Consider the following 17,318-nt stretch of genomic DNA (forward strand, 5'->3'; position numbering starts at 1 on the left):
AGTAAGCAATAGTCAATACGAGGAAGGCAGTAGATACAGAAGAGTGATCAGCGATGACCTCCCAGAAGCCTTTGCAAATGACAAATGGCTGTGGGTGCCATGGCGACGGCGCTAATGAGATTGGGGTTTGGACAACTGGCTGACAGGTGGCAGTGAATCAAGACACAGACAGGACAGATGGGCCGTTTTTAAATATCACTAAGTTTTATTACAGAGACGTACACAAGAGGGTTAGCAGTCATCTGCATCATCGATCTCTTCCTCCATCTCACCATTTCCCTGATTTGGTTACCTGTTCTAACTCTGTATCGACAATACGGTAGTGAGACTTCATGAACGTCCTGCTATAGGAAAAGAAAAACAAATCTCAAAGCCAGAGTGTCATTGATGGCTGAAAGGTAATGTGATGTAGTCTCCCCATATAACCAAAATAAACTCAGAAGTAGATCTCCCAATTAAATCCCTGCCAACTATTTGAAATCACATTCTAGCTTTTCTAAAATAAATACTCTACAATAGTAAGCCACTCCCCTCTAACAAGGGCATCTAAAATGTACAAATTCTTTGAAAATAAGTCCAGATGTTATTTCTTAATAATTTTTGTATGTATATACATAAAAAATATAAAAAACTTCACAAGAAGAGTGTTTATGGAAAAGTACATGAGTTAGTAATTAAGCCTTTAAGTAAAAGCAATTCTTCACCAGACCCTTAAGATTTGGCATCTTCAGGCCATACCTTATTGAACTTGTTTCCTAATGATTCCTAATGATGTATATGATAACGTGGCCCACAGATGTTCTTCTGAGAAACGTACCCCTCATCTGTAGCTCCTCTCCGCTCTGCTTCCACACTCCAGTGGGAAGATTGTTCAAGTCTTCACAAACGTTTTCAAAAGGTGAAATGCGGTACAGCCGTCTTCGTGTATTTGATGTTTGTTCAGAGCACCTTCAACAGTAGCAGACCTGATATTTTCTATTGCTGCAGTGCACTTTAACCATCTATAAACCTCGAAAGAGTCTCAATAAAATCGGACAAAGTATGCTCAGAAACCCTTTTCCCCCTCCTCATCCACTGCAGACCAAACCATTTGTGACCAGTTCCTGCCGAATGTCTCACTCATACCTGCTTTCACATTCAGTCCTCATCAAACCATTTTGACGAGCTGCACTTGTTACGTCAGACTGGAGATGGAACCCAGACGACAGTAGGGATGGCTGGCTAAGCTACACTAAGCTGAAGAAGCTACTGAGTGTACAACTGTGTTTCACCTTTACCCAGGTGTTTCAGGGCTTAAACGATTATCCCAGTGAGAAGAGTCAGCTGAGTGGTAAAAAAAACCCCAAAAAACCCTTAAATCTATCAGTGAGGGTTTGCACATTTCTCATAGGAAATGAGAAACAACCAGCTTCATAAGGTCTGGGCTGAAAATAGCAAATGTATCCTTTAAAGAACCCTCAGATAAATGCTGTCACCTATCCAGAATCACTCCCAGGGTACATATATATATATATATTTTACTGTTTAGCTCTTTGGTTACCCAAACCATTACAAACAAAGCAGGTTTGTTAATTGTTTTAAGCAAGTTTTGTCTTTTTTGTGTAAAAAAATTACTCTTTCTTTGCCAAATGAGTTACAACCAACACAGGCATAATTTCTTAAAATGATCAAACATACAAATAAACAGACACATACACAGTGCAAACCTACACGCTAAAAATCAAAACAAAGGTCTTTATCCCGCCCGCCTCTTCCGAACCATCTCGCCAGCGAGCCAGTGTCTCCCAGTGTATCCCAGTGTCTCCCAGCTGCTCCAGCACTCCTGCAGGTGCTGGGTCTTCACTTCAGGACCCGGTGTGCATGCCTGTCTTCACCACCAACAGGAACGGCGCCTCCCCGGACCTCCGGGACGGGAGGCAGGAGGTGGTGGTGGCTTGTCAGAGTGGACTGTGATCTGGACGCTACAGGGAGTCTCTGCAGCACTCCGAGCGTTCCACACAAGCAAAGCTCACCCACCCTCGTCTACAGCCAAAATAGATCACTTAGCAAATCCCGCATCTCTTGCTAATACACGCTGCTTGTGGATCAGTCTTTATTAACTCATGTTTCCAATCTACAGTTAGACCTGAAATCCATTAGACTGGAGAAGATAACGAGCACAAACAAGCAGAAGGAAACAGAAGTCAAATGGAGAAGCTTGTTGGAAATGAACGTATTAGCATGAATGGGAACACAGTTTCCTTAACAAACAACACTAAAAATGACCATTTCTTTCTGTTGTTTTTGGGCCTGGTTTCGTGAACAGCTGATGCAACTGAAACTCGACCAATACGAATGAGGCACCTCGTGGTCTTGCGCCGTGGTCCTGCCCAGAGCTTGGAGAGCTGCCCGGACCCACACCCCCGGTCTCTGGCTCTACTGGCACAGTCTGCAGGGTGGACTCACATCCCCTCATCTGAGGAAAAAGTCTTTTGAACCCCTAACTGCTCTCCTCTTCATGTAAAGTGCTGCGGGAGTCCAGAGGGGCCGCAAGAGGCGTGGCTACTGGGAAAAGAGGGCGTGGCTCATCCCAGCCCTCCCCGCTCTCAGCCAGCTCCCCCTCCCTTTCACAGATGACGGTCATGGGGCTGCTGAGGATCCGGCTGCGGGCGTTATACTTGCTGCTGGCAGCCGAGGGCGGCGTGCGTGAGCGGCCGTACTTGGGCCCCACCAGCGAGGAAGGGGACATGGGCGCCGGGGAGCCCAGCGAGTACCGGGAGGGCAGCACGCCCTCGCTCCGGGCCCAGTCCTCTGGCGCCCTCTTGCTGCGACTGGGGGAAGCGCAGGGGCTGTCGGGGCTGCTCGCGGGCGAGCCCGGGTCCAGCGGGGAGTCGAGGGAGCGGGCCCTCTGGAAGCGTGGGTCCGTGGAGCGCAGCATCTCGGCGGCCGACATGCGGAAGCTGGTCTCCGAGCGGCTGCCCTTCCTCAGCAGCAGGGCCTTGAAGTTGTCGCTGCTGGTGGCCGTCTTGCGCAGGCTGCGCTGGATGGAGCCCGACGGCCGGGGCAGGGAGGAGCTGAGGGCGGGGCTGAGGGTGGGGGTGGGGGTGGGGCCCATCCCTGTGGGCGTGGCTGGGGGAGAGGAGGAGTGGCTTCGAGACCGGTCCTCCTCAGAATCCTTTCGTCCCAGGACCTTCCGCTTAGATCTGTAGAGAGGAAGGTAGAGAAGGTAGTGAGTGAGTGAGTGTGTGTGAGTGTGTGTCTGGGTCTGCTTTCGCAGGGATGGTTAAAAGGCAGGAGGCAAGTGAAACGTTTATTTTTTAAGTAAAAAAAAAAAAAGCCTTTTTTCTCTTAAAGGAATGGGACACTTTAAATACAAAAGCAAATAGCATCTTAAAGCCAGCTCTCTGTTCTTAGTGCATTGGCTTATACATGCATTAGTTTTGTAGCGGGTACCATGGAGGACACATTCTCTACCCATAGTCCTCAGCTAAGCCTGCTTCAGGCCCCTCCCCCCCAGGCTCAACAGACTCAAAGAGTTCACTTTGTGATTATTGTTTCAGATGAGCCACCACCCTCTATCAATTTCTCTGCCATTTTTACCTGAGTAACCCAGGAGAGGAGTCCATGCTGCAGGTACATCGGAAAAGTAGGAATAACTTAATAGCACTAGATATCAGTGGCAGGTGAAGCACAGACTGCACTCGAGTCTTTTATTCAAATGCAGTCACTTAGAAGCCAATGGAAAGGTGAAAACTGCATGGTTTGCGGTTTTGAGGGCTGCTCCTAACGCCAGCACAGGAACGGTGGAATTAATCAACAAAGCCAAGAGGGAAAAGTGCCCAAAAAGCATTTTAAATGCGACGGCGCACTTCCTCACCCCGCCAGCAGGGGCGCAGGAGGTCCGCTCTGGCCGTCCAATGGCTTCTCTGAGAAATCGCATTCATTAGCACTGCGTCACCGCTGCAGATTACTGGAGTGAGGGATTAGCGAGTGAAGAGAGCAGAAACGTATCCCTGCACTGGGATTACGGGGCTAATCCCGCCCAAGCGTCACAGCATGAGGGAAAGCACCAACGGAAAATTACTTGCCAGAGCGCACCTGGCGTGCTGGGGGGAGGTCCCGCCCCGGGGGGCGTGGCTGTACGGCGGAGCCCGAAGGAGAACGGGAGGGAGAGAACGACAGACACGAGAGAGAAGGATGCGCTCAAGAGACATTGTAGAATCAACCAATCACAGAAGAGAAAAACTTGGACCACAAGCAGACAGGACACGAGAGGCTGGAGGACAGGCAGATATGGAGCCGATCGCTTCTATCAGATCCTACGCTTAATCCGACTGGGATTACGGCAGCGGAGAAATCAAACTAATTAAAAGGATATGATTAGCAAACTGGAAAAACAACAACGCATAAAATTTCATCTCAATAAAATTACTTAATTAAAGATAAAACTGAAAACACGAATTCTGAATACACGTAACATAAGGCTAGGTATAACACCTCATCAATGTTGACTTCTATTTCAAGGTTAACAACATTTCACTGTTATACTGTTTCTGGGTGAAAGCGCACACACACTCACACTCTCACACACATTCACAGTAGCAGAAAGAACAAATGTCTCGATTGAAATAGTGTGACATGGCGTTGATCTTATTTTCCCCCCCTTTCTTTCAAAAAGCTGTTCCCTGCAACAGAGCCAAGAGTGCATTTCTATGGTATGGGAGTGTGGTTACTAATTCAAAATGGCTGTGAAAGTTTGCGTATATATTTGCACGTGTGCATGCTAAACATATCCAGCATGTGTACCCGGATCGCTAAGCTAAGACCCATCTGACCCTGTAGCCTCTGGCAATAAGGACGGGGGTGTTGTGCTCCTGAATAATGAATGGCTGAAGGAGGTTTCCTCTCGTGCTTGGCAGCTGCACAACTGGAGGAAGCCCAGGACACCGTCCCCGTCGGAGACATCCTGGACTAGCCTGTCCCCCTCCGCCTGCTCCGCGCTCCCACTTTGATGGATTTGTCCGAGAGCGGAGAAGACGGCCTGCTTTAAAGTTACGATAGGACAGGCGAGGGGGCTTAAGGATGGGGGGGGGGGGGGGGGGGGGGCAGGATGGGAGGCACATGAGGAGGAGGAGGAGGTGGTGCTGAGAGCCAAGGGGAGGAGTACCTGTGAATGGCTGCGAAGAGGTCCTCAGTGGTGCGGGGGCGTGTGGGCGTCACCATGTCCCTGAAGGCGTCGCCGTTCACGCTGGGTGCCGGCGAGGAGCCTGCCGTGCTGGGCTCGAACACCTCACCTGAGGGACACACAGCAGTGTTACACACACACACCTCACCTGAGGGACACACAGCAGTGTTACACACACACACCTCACCTGAGGAACACACAGCGGTGTTACACACACACACACCTCACCTGAGGGACACACGGCAGTGTTACACACACACACACCTCACCTGAGGGACACACAGCAGTGTTACACACACACACCTCACCTGAGGGACACACGGCAGTGTTACACACACACACACCTCACCTGAGGGACACAGCAGTTTTACACACACACCTCACCTGAGGGACACAGCAGTGTTACACACACACACACACACCTCACCTGAGGGATACACAGCAGTGTTACACACACACACACACACACCTCACCTCAGGGACACACAGCAGTGTTACTCACACACTCATCACCTGTGAGACGCATGGCACAGTGTTACATTCACACTCTCTCTCAACACGAAACCCACATTGGCATTCACAGCAGTGAGAGAGCTATAGCTGTAATGTACTTTGACACGCACTGTTCTTCATGGAGAAGACTACCCACCCACATTCTCTTACACTCTGTAAAATATACACTGCATGCATTGTACACATTCCAAAGCCAATCATGGCTAAAAGCCATGCTGCATCTATATATAGTGTGCAGACAGCGGTCGAGACAAACACACACCCCACATTGTGGACCAAAATAATCAACACACTATAATTTGTACAGCCAAGACCAGAAGTCGGAGATCTTTTAACTGAAAGACGTGATACCCATAGATGACGGGACAAGCAAAGTCCCCCAACTGCAGTTCCTGCTACAGTCCAACAATTGGCAGTCAGATCCGCTGCCTCATCTAAGTGAGAAACACATCCTAACATGCAGACACCTCCTTCAGTCTTTGACACGCAGAAGGACAAACAGTCAATCACACAGACCCCTCAAATCAAATAGCTATCAAGACGAATGCAAAAGGTCGTGATCTTACATCCTCTCAGATGACTGCGCCTCTCCCTTAGCCGACCTGCTCCGCTCCCACACTCTCTCTCCGTCTCTGCTCGTCTCCCATCTGCACTTGCCCGAGACGATGCAGGCGAACTCACGTTACGCGCTCCCTTTACTCATCCTCCCTCCCTACCTCCCTCTCTCCCTCCTCCTCTCTATCCAGGGCTGGCCCACACTCCTCCCCTCCACTCTAAGTGGTCCTGCCCCAGGGAGACCGGCCCATCCTGCTACCGTGATGAGAGAGAGGGAGGGAGGGAGAGAGAGGGGGGAGGGAGGGAGGGAGGGAGAGAGAGGGGGAGGGAGGGAGAGAGAGAGAGAGAGAAAGAGGGGGAGGGAGGGAAGGAGGGAGAGAGAGAGGGAGGAAGAGAGAGAGAGAGAGAGAGAGAGAGAGAGAGAGAGAGAGAGAGAGAGAGAGAGGTCGAATGAGGGGAAAGAGGCTCAGGAAGAGCACAGTGAGAGTCAGGAACAGACTGGAAAGAGTGAAACAGAGTGAGCAACAGAGCCAGTGTGACGGTGGGAAATAAACAAGAAAAAGAGCATTTAAAATATCTGTGAGAGGAGAGAGATCAGCAGTGAGACAGGGGAGAGAGTTCGACAGGAGGGAGAGTTCGACAGGAGGGAGGGAGAGAGTGTGTTGGATGGTACAAGATAATGACGGAATAGAGGACAGATGGTGGGAAGGGAGGATGGAATACACAGAACGAGGGAGCTGGAGAAAGAGAGGAGAGCACGAGGTAGAACAAATTCAAATGGCTGCTGCAGTGGTGTCTCTGCTCACCAGGGCAAGAACAGTGGAGGTAAACCAAACCCTCAGCTGCTACTGACCACAAGGAAAAAGGCAAATTGAGTATCAACAACTGCACTACGACACCCCCAGAGAAGAGAAAGTCAAAACCTCCCTAATTACACAGCATAACTAATTCTCAGAATAACCAGCAATATCCGGAGCAATGGTTCACTCACAGTTCCATAAAACTGATTAACTACCAGATGACACAATTAACCTTTAGAAAATGAGAAAAGCACAGCTGTTGTAATGCTAACAAAGTTTCTCTTGTGTGCAATAGGTCTGGACGTTCCCCTTGTTCTTTAAGGAAAGTTAGGGAACATTTATTCGAGTCCCATATTTCCAGCATTTAAAAAAAGACCAGTTATGAAAAATGTATGCATTTATGTCACCCACATTAACAAATGATGTCTCGCTACAGTGAGCAAAATTAGGAAAGATCTGACTCACCATTTTCATCATCTTTGGAGCTGACAGATCCTGTAGTGCTACCCACACCATCTTCATCCTCTCCATCAGCCTCTTCCTCCTCTTCTTCCTCCGAAGTGCCCTTCTCCTCATCGGCACCTTCCTCCTGGAGAACGTCAGGCTGGAAAGGTTCCTCCGCTTGACTAGGAGTTGGAGGTACACTACTTTCGGATTCACTCAGCTCGTCCGGTGATGAACTGTTAATCTTGCTTCTGTCGTTCTCTTTCTCCACCACAGAGAGGGATTCCTGAGCTTCTGTGCTGTTGGAGCAAACGGTCAGAAGCTCAGAAGCATCGTTCACACCGGCCTGGGTCTGTTCCTCCACCTCCTCCACATTCTCAGGTGCTGCGGCTGGGATGCTGAGGAGAAATTTGGGTTTCTTGGAGACCACAGGAGGCTTTTTCTTGGGTGTGAGGTTTTGCGACGACAGCCCATCGACTTCAGCCTTAGCAACAACTTCTTTAAGGTCTACAGATTCAACTGAAAGGCCACAAGTCTGTTCAGAGGGCATTTCTTTCACAGCCTCATAAACTGGCATTGCAGCAAAGCTGCTGTGTGCAGGAAGCTTCTTCTGTGGAGATGATGGTCTTAGTGGTTCTTTCTTAACTGGAGCAGAGCAAGAGTCCAGAGGCAAAACAGCCGGATGTTCAAGTTTGTTGAACTTCACCGGTGTCCAAGGCTTAGTCGCGATTTGGTCACCCCCCGTTTCCTGAGACTTGGAACCGCCCTCCTCAGTGTTCTCTGGCCGTTTGACTGATCGGAGCTGCACACTCTGGAGGGCAAAGGGGGTGATTACTGGCATGGCAGACCTACCAGACTCCTCAGAGTGAATGGAGGTGGTCCTTCTCTCTGAACTCACAGGCTTGAGCCGGTCTTTAATTCCCATTAAGCTGGCCGGTGAAGGAATAGCTGGTGTTATGGTGGGCAGGGATGGGGGTGTGGGAGGAGTGTAAGCACCGCCAATGGGAGGACAAAGAGGGGGAGGGGGAGGCGGAGGGGGCGGGGGAGGGGGCGGGGCAGGTGGTCGATGAAGAGTGGGGCTGAAAGAGCAATTAAGTGACATGTCGTCATCATCCAACATCTCTGGTGGAGGGGGTGGAGGAAACTCAGGAGACGAGTTTGAGGACGGCAAATTTACGGGCGCGTCCCGCAGAGGGGTGGAGAGCAGGGCAGGAGCAGGTGGGGGTGGGAAGGTGGGCGAGACAGGGCACGTCGGGGTGGTGTGCGGAAGAGCTGCGGATGTCGAGGAAGGTGGAGGAGGCGGAGGCAGAATGCAGTTTCTAGTGGAATCAGAGGTGTTTGAGGACAGCGACGTGGAAGAGGAGGAGACGGACACAGAAGACAGCAAAGACGACTTCCTCTCAGGCACACGGGGCTTGGGCTTGCAGCCGGAGGGGGACATGGACCTCACGAAGGAGGGGACAGGGGTGCCGGCTGTGGGCGTGTTGGACTGACTTGAATAACCACTGGAAGGGGAGGTCAGGCGATGCACCCTGTCAGGTGAGGAGGCGTTAGCCTGAGGCTTCGCGGACGCGTCAACCTGGGAAGGGGGCACCGTCGCCTGGATACCATGTCCGTTTGCCATGACCACCGGTTGCCCTCTACCGCCCCCAGAGTTAGCATGAGGAGACGACGTCGTCTGCTCGCCGTGCGTACGAGGGTACTCCACGTAATAGCCCCAGGACTCCGCGTAGTCCGAGCGCAGACTGCTGGTGTCACTGTGCGACGGTGTGACGTGACAGATGGAGTAGACGTTAGCGACCCCCGCGGCCGACATCCCACTGCTGCCGCCGCTAACGCTACTTTGGCTTCGGGAACGCAGCGGCCAGAGATCCTCGTAGTCGCTGCAGGGGCTGTGAGACGGCGAGGTGGACGAGCCTTTCCCTTTCAGCCCGTTCTGGAGGGACTGCTGTAAGGTGGCAATGAGCGTCTCGTTCAGCACCGGTCCGCGGTTAGCGTCCGCCGCTCCGTTAGCGCGGCCGGCGAGCTTGGGCCTGCGCCGGAGCGAATCCGTCCGGGCCGGGGGGAGGGGCGGCTTCTTCGACTTCCGCAGGGAGATGGAGCGGGAGAGCGAGTGGTCGCTGTACCAGGAAGCGCGGTCTTCCGGCTGGCTCATGCACTCGTACATGCTGTGCCTGGCGGGCCGGCCTGCCAGGCCGTGACTCTTATCGGTCAGGCCGGAGTCCATGTGCATGGTGGTGTAGTAGCCGTCGTTGTCCATGGAGTAGAGGGAGCTGGAGTCGGTGCCTTTAGGCGAGCGCTCCGGGCTGTTGTAGAGTTGAGTGACGGGGGTGGAGCGGTTGGAGGTCAGCGTCCTTATTGACGGCGCGTTCTCGGGAGCGTCGTAAATCCACTGCTCTTCTGAAGACGCCGTCCCAGCGGGGGTCGTGCTGCGGCTGGTCGAAGTGCCGTCGGACCGACCGGCCTTGAGCGAGTCGTCCCTCGGCGCGTCGGTGCCGGCCACGCCCCCTCCGTTGAGCGCCGAGGCGAGAGGGCCCGCTTGTGGTTGGTGGCTGGACGCTGGGGCGGCGTGGAGGGCGATGACCTCGGACGAACACGACAGGGTGGCGTTGGGGATGAGCGACGTGGAGTAGGGGGCGTGCGGAGACACCACGCATGCGGGGCCAGAGATGGAGCCCCACTCTCCCCGAGACCCCCTCACCTCTTGGGACTTGGGCCGGGTCGGCGTGCTGGTTCTGGGGGCATTCCTCATGTGAACCACGGAGTCGTCGACCTGGAGCCTGCCGATGTGGTGCGGTGGCACGGCCAAGTTGTCGTCCGGCCCGTGCGGGTTGCCACTGCAGGGGGCGGCTGCGTTTAGAGAGACGCGTGCCCCGCGTGGCAGGCTGTGGCAGCGTTGCAGCTCGCCGTTACAGCGGGGAGCCATGACGCGCACCGGCACACCGGCGGAGAGGCCGTCCGGCACTGCCGAGATGTTGCTGGCCGAGGTGGAGATGCCCGCCATCTGAGCGGCGATCCCCTGGCCCCGCTGCGCCCGGATCCTCCGCACGGACGGCGGGACGATTTTTACCTCCTCCGTCTGGCAACCGGAGTCCCTCTTTTCGGAGCGCGTGGAGCACATGCTGCTGGAGCGGCCCAGCGTTGAATAGTGCCCGGGAATAAACATGGAGTGCGGTCGGAGTTCCCCTCCGCGTCCTTTAATCGCTGTGGAGCACAACGGTGAGGAGACACGATCATGAACATGCCTACCACTGACCCCGCCCCCTCCTCTCCCACACGCCCCTCCCTGACATCAGCGGTCAGTCGGACTGAAGGCTGTGTACTGGGAGAGCTAATTAATTTGATTAGCTGCAGCTACATCTGACGTGTTAATAACTTCTGGAAACTTTGATTAGTGCTGATAGCCTAAAGGCAGACTGCTGGTTTACTGCCTAGTCCTACGAGGGCTTGGGTGAATGTACATTTGCTGAGAGGATAGTCTTCCAAGATGAGGGATGAGCAACTGGTATAGTAGCATGGACAGATTCTGTTTCTCTTACACACACACACACACACACACACACACAAGCACGTTTGAATTTGATAAAACAAAAGCAAGTACGGAATTTAAAAACACACAACACACACCGTTCATCTTTCACCATGAAGCTCAATCCCCTTAGCATCATTTTGAATGGGGAAAACAGAAGCCCCGTACAAGAGTTATCATGACATGGAGGCTGTTTGTCAGAGGACGGGTCTTAAAAGCACAGCTAGCACACCAGCTTTGCTTTGATGTACTGAGAAACGGTGTTTGAATAAACAGTAGAGCGGAGCTTAAGCCACTTTTCTCTGTGCCACGGTCTCGTGGGCAGGACATCACAGACCCCACCGCTACACCCACACCCGTCTGTCCAAGGTTAGACACGAAGGTTAGGATGGTTAAAAGGTTAGACTCATTCCCTCATAACTGACAGCAGGTGCTTAAGAAACACCCCACACAGGAATTTTTTTTAACTCTCGGTATCCATTCCAGTGTGGGAGGAAGTGGCATTAAAAGCGGTGAGATCTTCAGGTCTAAAAATGCATCGTTACATCTACAAACGCGCACAGCATTTCGACTATGGCTGAGGGAGTGTGGCCACGCCCCTGGGCTTCATGTGGCCACACCCCTGGGCCTCGTGTGGCACCGCCCCTCTGCGGAGTACTCTAGCTACAGCTCCTCCCCCTCCGTATTTGGCCTTCATCGCCTAAGCACAGAAACAGGAAGTGATCGGTCCCCCGCGTACCCCGGGGCCGTGACCGGCTGTGGTGGAACGGGGTTCGATCTCATCGCAGGTGCCGAACGCTGACGCTACCTAATCAGGAAGTGAGGAGATCTCGGGAGTACGGACTGTGGGAGCCGGTGATGGGTGTTGGGATGTGGGATGATGTCGTCGGCTGAAGGAGACAGACCAAAACTAAAGGAGCGCAGAGGCGCCGGGGTGATGAAGGTCTTGGAAAAAAGAGTGAGGGTGGGACTGGAGATGCGCTAGGCTATGCTAGGGTAGATGGGAGGCGGGGTCTAGGTGATGGGGGCGGAGCAGGAGAGACTGGAGGCGGGGACCGACATAGCCATAGCATACCTAGATCCTGCTGGACTTGGTCAGGCAGCCCTGATATAGTCTTTCTCCGCTTGGCCTTGGTGGGCCGGCGGGCCAGAGTGTCCGTGCTTATGAGCGTGCGGCGGACGCTGGCCAGCCGGTCAAACGTCTCCCCTGGAGACCAGGTGACGGGTGGGCAGGTGTGTGTGGAGGAGGAGGCAGACAGGCAGTTAGTGACAAGCATGCAGTCCTCATGCAGAGAACATAAAGACACACACACACACACACACACACACACACACACACACACACACACACACACAGTTAAGCAAACAGACCCAAAAACACCAAAAAATAAAAATAAAATTGAAGTTCCAGTCATCTGTGGGAAAGGGGACAATTCATGACGTCTTTGCTGGAAGTACGGGCAGGCCACCATAAGGAAAAATATGATCAAAGTAGAAGCCAGGATATGTGTGTGTGTGTGTGTGTGTGTGTGTGTGTGTGTGTGAGTCTGTGAGGGCAGTTCCTTGGTGAGCTGATTTCATTGTACTGCTGGCAGACTGAGCTAGAGAATGCTACGACATCTGAGGCACTGGCAGCATCGGGAGACTCGATCAGTGTGTGTGTGTGTGTGTGTATGTGTGTGTGTGTGTGTGTGAGAGAGATGTAGTATTATTTAATTTAACTGAGTCTTGAAGGAATGCTGCAGAGAATGAGAGTTGAATGAGTTTCCTTCAAACAAACTATTGAGGGAAATAGTTTTATAAGGATTCATTTAGATGCTTAAATAACTGTGTGTGTGTGTGTGTGTGTGTGTGTGTGTGTGTGTGTGTGTGTGTGTGTGTGTGTGTGTGTGTGTGTAAAAATGTCTTGATTTGTGTTTGACCTTTGACAGTTAATTTTAAAATCAGGGAATACAAAGTCCTCAGTACAGAGGTCAGAGTTGGTGGTGGGGGTATAACCCAAGGATCAGCTGTTAATGTGTTAGTACATTAAACAGTAAACATGCAATTACCCATATGCTGTGTTTATACACTCAACAGAACCGAAAACAAAACCGACACACCACATAACCAAGCCAAGCAATAGGCATTCTGGTGTCAGCACTTGGCAATGGCTCAGAGAAGCACTTACAAATGTCTATCTTACACTGGAAGGCGTAGCATCCCGCAAAGCTGGTGATGGACAGTTCCTTCGAAGCTAACTGAACGTGGCTAGCTGGTTTAGTCTCTGCACACTCCTGACCAGAGATCAGTGTGTGCGTCTTACCTGTGACGTTGATGGGGACAATGTCAGTCATAATGGCCTGAGCCTGTTGCCTCATCTTCTCTTCGGGGGTAGGAAGGGTCTTGTACCGTGGCTCTTGACCATCGACCTCTGGCCCCTCCCTCTGCACAGGAGCCTGGGCCCTCATTGGATGGCAGCTCGACTCCTCCTCTCCAGAGGAGGCAGTGGACTGTGGGGAAGGAGGTGCAGGGAGAGGTGAGAGTGAGCGGAGACGTCCGGTACCAGAGGGGGCATGACCAAAGCACTAATGATCATGGAAGAGAGGAGGGACCCTGATTGGCCCTTGGGCTGGAGTGTAGGAGGAGGAGGAGGAGGAAGAGGAGGAGGAAGAGGAGGAGGGGGGGTCTCCTCCAACCAAACAGTTTTTACTGCTGCTTTCGTTTGACTGCTTACGCAACAGCGTCCTTCCTCAGTTCACGCTCAGGCCGAGACTCTATAAACCTGTCTAATCTTCCACCGCTGCAGGAGTAAACCGTGCATTTTCACGGTCAATCGCACACGAAACGCACGCGTGCACACACACTCACATTCATGCATGCGTGCGTACACACACACACACACACACACACACACACAACCAGACTGCGAAAGCAGACCCAGACACACACACACACACCCCCAATCAGAAGCGAGGCAGACAGGAGTCAGAGGCAGAGGGAGAACAGAAGTTCAGTCAGACATTACAACTCTGTTCACACAATGCCAGTCGTCAGTGGGAGCTACAACACACTGCTGCCCGGGTACCCCTGTCACACCTTGCCCACCTGTGCAGGTGTGAGGGCGGGCACACACCCCACAGCTCAGGCTCCTTCTGGGTCATCGTTTGGCCTTCCACAAAACTGAGAAACTTACTAACAAAGCTACATCAAGCTTTTGAATCCGTCTTACCATTACAGACACACAACAACAACAAACATTCATACCCTTTCTGATTTCCACATGAATTCCACAGCTGAAGACATGTTACAGATACCCAATTACCCAAACACCCCAAACTCACCACAAACCTGTCTACCATGGGAAAGAAAAGACTTATAGGACGCTAGTCAAACACCAGTGAGGCCCAGTGAAGACACCAGCGTGGCCGCCCTCTCTAACCCCTGGCCACAATAGGAATGTGAGGGAACACTAAGGTAGTGGTAACATATAAGACAATAATACAGAGGGAAGAAAAAGCGGGAAACAGAGAGAAGACTTCACAATGGATCTGGCTGATTTATGGGACCATCTTTGTGCTTCGCCATAGTAACTCATGTCCATAGTAACATGTAGCCTATTGAATGTATAGCAAGTATGGCTAACGCAGAATGTCTGCGCTAGGCTGAGAGAAGCAGGTGGGGTGGATCTCCAGAGAGCTGGAGAGAGAGATATGGGAGAGGACCACTACAGCAGCAAAACAACACACTGACCACAAGATGGCAGTGTTGAACCAACTGCTTTAAGCATCTTTATGTCTGTTTAGCACTAACACTACAACTGGACAACCAAGACAATTAGACAAAAAATATTTTTGGTGACCACTGGTGTTGTATGAATGTGAAACTGGTTTGGAGAAGCACTCAAACGGGTTGCTTATGTTTGCTTTGACCTGCAGAGGGCAGCAAACCCAATTTCTTTCCCACTTATCAGTTATGGTATCAGTTACTACTCACAAATCACACAGTTTGCCCGCCAGGCTGAGATCAATGTCTGGTGTGAAGGGAAGCGCAGGTCCAGGACTGAGGAGAACTCACGCTACCTACAGCGTCTCACCTTGTGATCAACATCATCGCCTTCTGCCTCCTCCTCGTCCTGTTGGCTGATGCAGGAGTGGGCGGAGCCTGAGAAGGTGGGGCCTTGGGAATAGTACTGGGAGCTGCGGAAGCCATCCTTCCTCAGCTTATCACATTCTGCAAACACACACACACACGAGACACATGATACACACAGTCAGGAGGAAGAGCAGCACCCTTGACCGTGTGTGAAAGACACTGAAACACTCATTTATGGCAAGTAGTGTGAAGGTGAAGGAGACCTTTGAAAATTTGAGTGAGTGATCAGTGTGCTCCCCCTACTGGTAAAAAAAGAGCACAGCCTCCTTCATGTTAATAAATGAGCGTAGTAAAACCAGAAAATAAAAAAATACAACATTTTGAAAGAAAAGGGTTAAAAAGGGGAATGTGGCTGTTTATAAGTAACATCTGTCACTAACACCATTTTGTGTTTGTATGTATAAGGCAAGAACAGATGGACTGACATGTATGGATGTGTGTGTGTGTGTGTGTGTGTGTGTGTGTGTGTGTGTGTGTGTGTGTGTGTGTGTGTGTGTGTGTGTGTGTGTGTGTGTGTGTGTGTGTGTGTGTGTGAAGTGTGTTTCAGTGTCACACTGCTTCCTGCAGACGCCAGTTCCATGTCTTGTTGGTATCCACAGACAGACCTGCCACAGTACCCAACCCTAAAGTACGCCCACACGACTTCACACTCTCACACTCTCGCATGGCAGCAGGGAGGAGAGGAAACGCTTATTCCTCCACGAAGGAGACCAGCGAGGCTGAGGATGTCTCTGCCGACGCAGGCGGACGGCCACACACAGCCACCCGCGCGCTAATCCTGAACGGCCCGTAGCCATTACAGCTCCAAACCCACTCTGCTGGTAGTCACTGCAGCTGTTTTGTGACAATCTAACCCTCCTGACACCCACGAGTGACCTGACAGGAGAACAGAGTGTGTGTGAGTGTGTGTGAGTGTGTGAGAGTGTTTGTGTGCGCAGGCGTGCCTGTGGATGTGTGACACGACAAAAGCATCACACTGTCTGGCTCTCATGCAGTGACTCACGCACACAGTAGTTTCCCTGCAGACACCCACGCACAGGAACGCACCGAGAAGCCAGAGCCCACGCAGCCTCTGAGAGACGCTCACAGTGACAGGCAGAGCGGTAGACAGAGCAGCGGGTGGAGCGACAGCTACACAGAGAGACCTCGCAGGCCCTGAGACTAGCTCGAGGACTCAGCAGTCCACACGTGGCTGTTTGAATGTAGAACTAAATCTAGAACGATTAAAATTAAAACCATCAAGTGGCCCGCAACTGATTTGAACGACGCTGCCTTAAAAAATAGAATAACAGTTTGTTCCACTAGGGGCAACATAGAGCAATAAACTCAAGGATAACGTGTTTTCCTGCACGTCTCTGCAAGGACTTTAACGGAGGTTAACCGGCCTCACTCGGCCGATAAAATGATAAACTTTGTGAAGGTGTCCATTTTGTTTGCGACGAAAACCACCTGATCTCGTATCTCAGAAACTGAACTTCTGAGGAGAGTTTGAAGGTGGCACGCAAGAGGTCCATTAGCAGAAGCTACACGATAGGATATACGTTAAACACCTAAACGAAAGCACACTTTTCCTTGTATGTGATACAAGCTGAATTACTTCATATAAAATGTACGTTTCTATAAACAGTGATAAATCAACACTTTTATCAGGACCCATTGATGTGTTGTTATTACTACCTAACTGCTTCACAGTTGACCGAGATGGTGCCCATGACCTGACACCGCCCATTTACACATTTACAAACTGCTGGTAAAACTGTAACTAACTTGTATTCATGTCTGAGGTGCCACTCTCGGAATACGCAAACGGTCTCGCAGGACACAAAAATGCTGCCATTCTGGTAAAAATGCAAGTCGCCGAGAATGTATGCAAATGCCATGACTGAGAAAGCGACCCATTCTCCTCTAACCCATCTAACCCATCCTGCAGGACGAGCAGGACGAGCAGGACAGTTGAATACGGCCTCGGGGAAGGTGTGAGAAAGTAACAGAAAGGCAGGGTGTGGATGTGTATTTGTGTGTGAGCAATAGCCTTACTGTGTACCACATTCAACATGAAAGGAGGATCACAGAGAAAGAAGGAGGGGAGAGGAAGGGAAAGGCGATATGAATAAAGCCACTAATGACTAATGGAAGTAACGTGATACTTGAGATGTATAGAATTCCCTCTACTCAATAC

The 17,318-nt window shown here is 51.5% G+C and overlaps 1 protein-coding gene across 7 annotated transcripts in view; it reads right to left on the reverse strand.

The window, feature by feature from the left end:
- Window positions 1-181: 181 nt before the first annotated feature.
- nhsl1b (NHS-like 1b) overlaps window positions 182-17,318 on the reverse strand; it is a 57,257-nt gene continuing 40,120 nt past the window's right edge. For 5 of the 7 annotated variants that reach the window (XM_077017975.1, XM_077017976.1, XM_077017982.1 and 2 more), the window contains exons 3-9: window positions 15,081-15,217; window positions 13,311-13,497; window positions 12,081-12,212; window positions 7,498-10,680; window positions 5,147-5,273; window positions 4,078-4,116; window positions 182-3,182 (exon numbers count right to left, since the gene is read on the reverse strand). In XM_077017975.1, coding sequence (XP_076874090.1) covers window positions 2,480-3,182; window positions 4,078-4,116; window positions 5,147-5,273; window positions 7,498-10,680; window positions 12,081-12,212; window positions 13,311-13,497; window positions 15,081-15,217 — 4,508 coding nt within the window. In that variant the 3' untranslated portion in view covers window positions 182-2,479. The remainder of the gene's footprint in view (window positions 3,183-4,077; window positions 4,117-5,146; window positions 5,274-7,497; window positions 10,681-12,080; window positions 12,213-13,310; window positions 13,498-15,080; window positions 15,218-17,318) is intronic. The other 2 variants (XM_077017979.1, XM_077017977.1) reach the window with 2 other exon arrangements.

The sequence above is a fragment of the Brachyhypopomus gauderio genome, chromosome 9 (genome assembly GCF_052324685.1).
Source record: "Brachyhypopomus gauderio isolate BG-103 chromosome 9, BGAUD_0.2, whole genome shotgun sequence".
In the NCBI taxonomy this organism is placed as follows: Eukaryota; Metazoa; Chordata; class Actinopteri; order Gymnotiformes; family Hypopomidae; genus Brachyhypopomus; species Brachyhypopomus gauderio.